Source organism: Carex rostrata, chromosome 20 (assembly GCF_964058835.1).
Source record: "Carex rostrata chromosome 20, lpCarRost1.2, whole genome shotgun sequence".
Classification (NCBI taxonomy): domain Eukaryota; kingdom Viridiplantae; phylum Streptophyta; class Magnoliopsida; order Poales; family Cyperaceae; genus Carex; species Carex rostrata.
The window spans coordinates 448,235-451,103 of NC_135937.1; the positions used below are offsets into that span (position 1 = coordinate 448,235).

A 2,869-nucleotide genomic window follows, 5' to 3' on the forward strand; every position below is an offset into this window, starting at 1 on the left:
ACTCTTAAAATTCTAAAACATAAAAGTTTCTTCTGCAGGTTTTAAGTTTGTGGAAAATATATTGCTTGCTCTTCCATATTGACTGTACTGCATAGTGAAATTCTAGGTTTATTGTTTTTACTTTCGCTTGGAGCTACAAAATTGATGAAAATTGTTTGAAGCTGGTAAAGCTATGTTTGATGTAATAAAATAGTTACCGGTGTCAAAAGTTCAAAATAGGATCCGAAAAGATTTGTACCCGGAATCCAGTACAAAGAGAACCCATTAACTCCTACTATAAATAAGAGAATTCTGAACCCTCACCAAAACTTCTTCTCTCAAAAACCCTAACCCTAGCCGCCGATCTGCGCACCTGCTCGAAGGTTAGCCTCTTCTCTTTTTGCTTTCTGATTCCTAACTAATGTTGGGATCCGATTTAATTGCCACGAACAAAAACAAAGCAAAACTTCTGCTGTGTCGCTAAATTGTGAGTTCTCAAAGCTCCCGTAGCGGATTCTCCGTTATCTGAGCTGGGGCTCTCCTGGTTTCTGCGCTTAGTTTATTATTATTTTTTTTCTTATTTCGTTTGTGTTTGATTTTGATGCATCGTTGAAAGGGGATCTGTTTTAGCGAACAAAGCACCCCAATTTTATGTTGATTGTAGGATACCAATACCAGACGCGGATAGTACCATTTGTGTAGAGATTTGTGTAAGGCAGCCTGAGTACTAGAATTGTTGGATCATTATTTTCCAATTAAACCCGATTTAAATTTTGTTCTGGTTGACTAGTTGTATATGATCTTTCATTTACCAGTATATAATATCCATATTTACTCGGTTAAAAGCTCAATATAATCCAAAATTTCCCCGTGTGGTTTGCAGACTATAAATGCTGGTTGTGTTATTTGTAGGTAAGTAAAAATGGTGAGGGTTAGTGTGTTGAATGATGCACTGAAGAGCATGTACAATGCTGAGAAGAGAGGCAAGCGCCAGGTTATGATTCGTCCCTCTTCCAAAGTCATCATCAAGTTTCTTATTGTCATGCAGAAGCATGGTAATTTAGCATTTTCATCCCTCTTGTTGCAGTAAACAATATTTTTCAGTTCTTTATATTATACAGTGTTTGGGATTGTGAATAAGATGTGCCATTGTAATTGGTGCTTATGGTGATTGTCGATGTTAGGAATGTGGTAAGCTGTTAGTTAGTCACAGAGTGCACAAAGTCCATCTTCCAGTACCATCTCTTTCTCTAAATTGCAATATGTACTAGATTTATCCAGTCTTTCTCTTGCCTTTTCTGAATGTGCTAAACCTTGTTTACAATTCAAATGACACCAATCTTCAAACTGAATCTCTGCCCTCACCTTTTCATGTTATTACCTTGCAGTTCATGTTGCTTATAAGCCCCATTTGTTTGTATATTTAAAATCTCATCTGAATAACATAAAATGCAGGTTACATTGGTGAGTTTGAGTACGTGGATGACCACAGAGCTGGTAAGATTGTGGTGGAGTTGAATGGGAGGTTGAACAAGTGTGGTGTTATCAGTCCTCGCTTTGATGTTAGTGTGAAGGATATTGAGTCATGGACTGCCAGGCTTCTTCCTTCTAGACAGGTTAACATTTGTAATTATTTATGGCTTTTTTTATAAGTATCTCATGTGTGGGGGTATGAAACCTCTCATGTGTATGGTAAGAAGCCAGAAGTATTGTTTATGGAACCTATAACGCTTTTGCCTAATGCGATAACCAAGTTCAAATGAAATATAAATCATTATAGAAAGAATTTTAATACTTTTAATCAACTTTCCTGAATTACCACTTGTATGAGCTATTGCGTGTTGTGATTAATGGTGCGAATTTACCAATACACAAGCTCGTTTTTATTTCTTAAATTCTGTTTTTTTTTTTTATTTCCTAATGCAGTTTGGGTACATTGTGCTCACCACATCTGCTGGTATCATGGACCACGAGGAGGCCAGGAGAAAGAATGTTGGTGGAAAGGTTCTTGGATTTTTCTACTGAAAAAAATAATATTGTTTTACTGCAACCTTTAGGTTTTTTGAGAATATTTAGCAGAGAGATGAGAGACTAAAAGGTTATTTCTTGAGATTGTTGTTGCTAGTTGGATTTGTTTTTGGTCCTTGTTTTCCTGTTCCAGTAGAGATTTTGTTGTATGAGGCAGCCTCTCTGGTGTACCTTTTGTTTTGGGTGAAAACTTGTTTGTTTAGAAATTTAATTAATCATCTGGTACTTGGGTCTTTTGGTTTCATGTTTACTGGCATCGTGAATATTATACAAGCAAAAATATATAAAAAAAAACAAAACATTAAGTCATCTAGTATCTAATTAAATAAATATGGAGATGTGTTAATTTGAACCAGGATAATTGGTCATATTATCGTGACCAATTACATCATTAGATTTCCCTAATTCATGACTGTGACTTTATATTGGTAGTATTGTTGTTATGAGATGATGAGTAAAGATTTCAAATCAATTTTAGTAATATACATAGACATCGAATTTTGAGTTTGTGATATTTCCTATAGAGAGTAACATCTTAATTAATTATGCTATACAGACTTTAATATTTATATAGCCTTTTGAATTAATTAGAGACTTGCATAATAATTTCATATCAAGAAAATGCATCCCATTAAGTAATATTTCATCAAAATTTGAACTTCCTTATTTCATTAATTCAGTGCTCAATAAAAAATAGGAGAATTTGGTTCTATGCCACCTCAAAAGGATGAATTTAGAAAAATGCCACTTCAAAGTTTTCCTTCTTTTGCTAGATGGAACTATTAATAGATTGTAGTGAAAGGATTGCATGGCGTGCATGCTCCTTTGACAGTTTCTTTACTTATTTATTTTCAACTAGGAC

At 34.5% G+C, this 2,869-nt stretch overlaps 1 protein-coding gene across 2 annotated transcripts; it reads left to right on the plus strand.

The window, feature by feature from the left end:
• The first annotated feature begins 229 nt into the window (after nucleotides 1–229).
• Nucleotides 230–2,235, plus strand: LOC144572164 (small ribosomal subunit protein uS8z/uS8w-like). Of its 2 annotated transcripts, none has more exons than XM_078321601.1 (4): nucleotides 230–362; nucleotides 892–1,034; nucleotides 1,435–1,595; nucleotides 1,906–2,235. In XM_078321601.1, the coding sequence occupies exons 2-4, from the start codon at nucleotides 902–904 to the stop codon at nucleotides 2,002–2,004; spliced, it is 393 nt and encodes a 130-aa protein (XP_078177727.1). In that variant the 5' UTR covers nucleotides 230–362; nucleotides 892–901; the 3' UTR covers nucleotides 2,005–2,235. The 2 variants fall into 2 exon arrangements, with proteins under 2 accessions (XP_078177727.1, XP_078177728.1); XM_078321602.1 differs by having other exon boundaries at nucleotides 318–466.
• Nucleotides 2,236–2,869: the final 634 nt, after the last annotated feature.

Excerpts from the sequence above, each read along its gene's own strand:
- LOC144572164 (XM_078321601.1), top strand. The coding sequence starts at position 902 with ATGGTGAGGGTTAGTGTGTTGAATGATGCACTGAAGAGCATGTACAAT. Across the intron at positions 1,035-1,434 it reads TATTGTCATGCAGAAGCATG|GTTACATTGGTGAGTTTGAG; the intron begins GTAATTTAGCAT and ends CATAAAATGCAG. Across the intron at positions 1,596-1,905 it reads GGCTTCTTCCTTCTAGACAG|TTTGGGTACATTGTGCTCAC; the intron begins GTTAACATTTGT and ends TTCCTAATGCAG.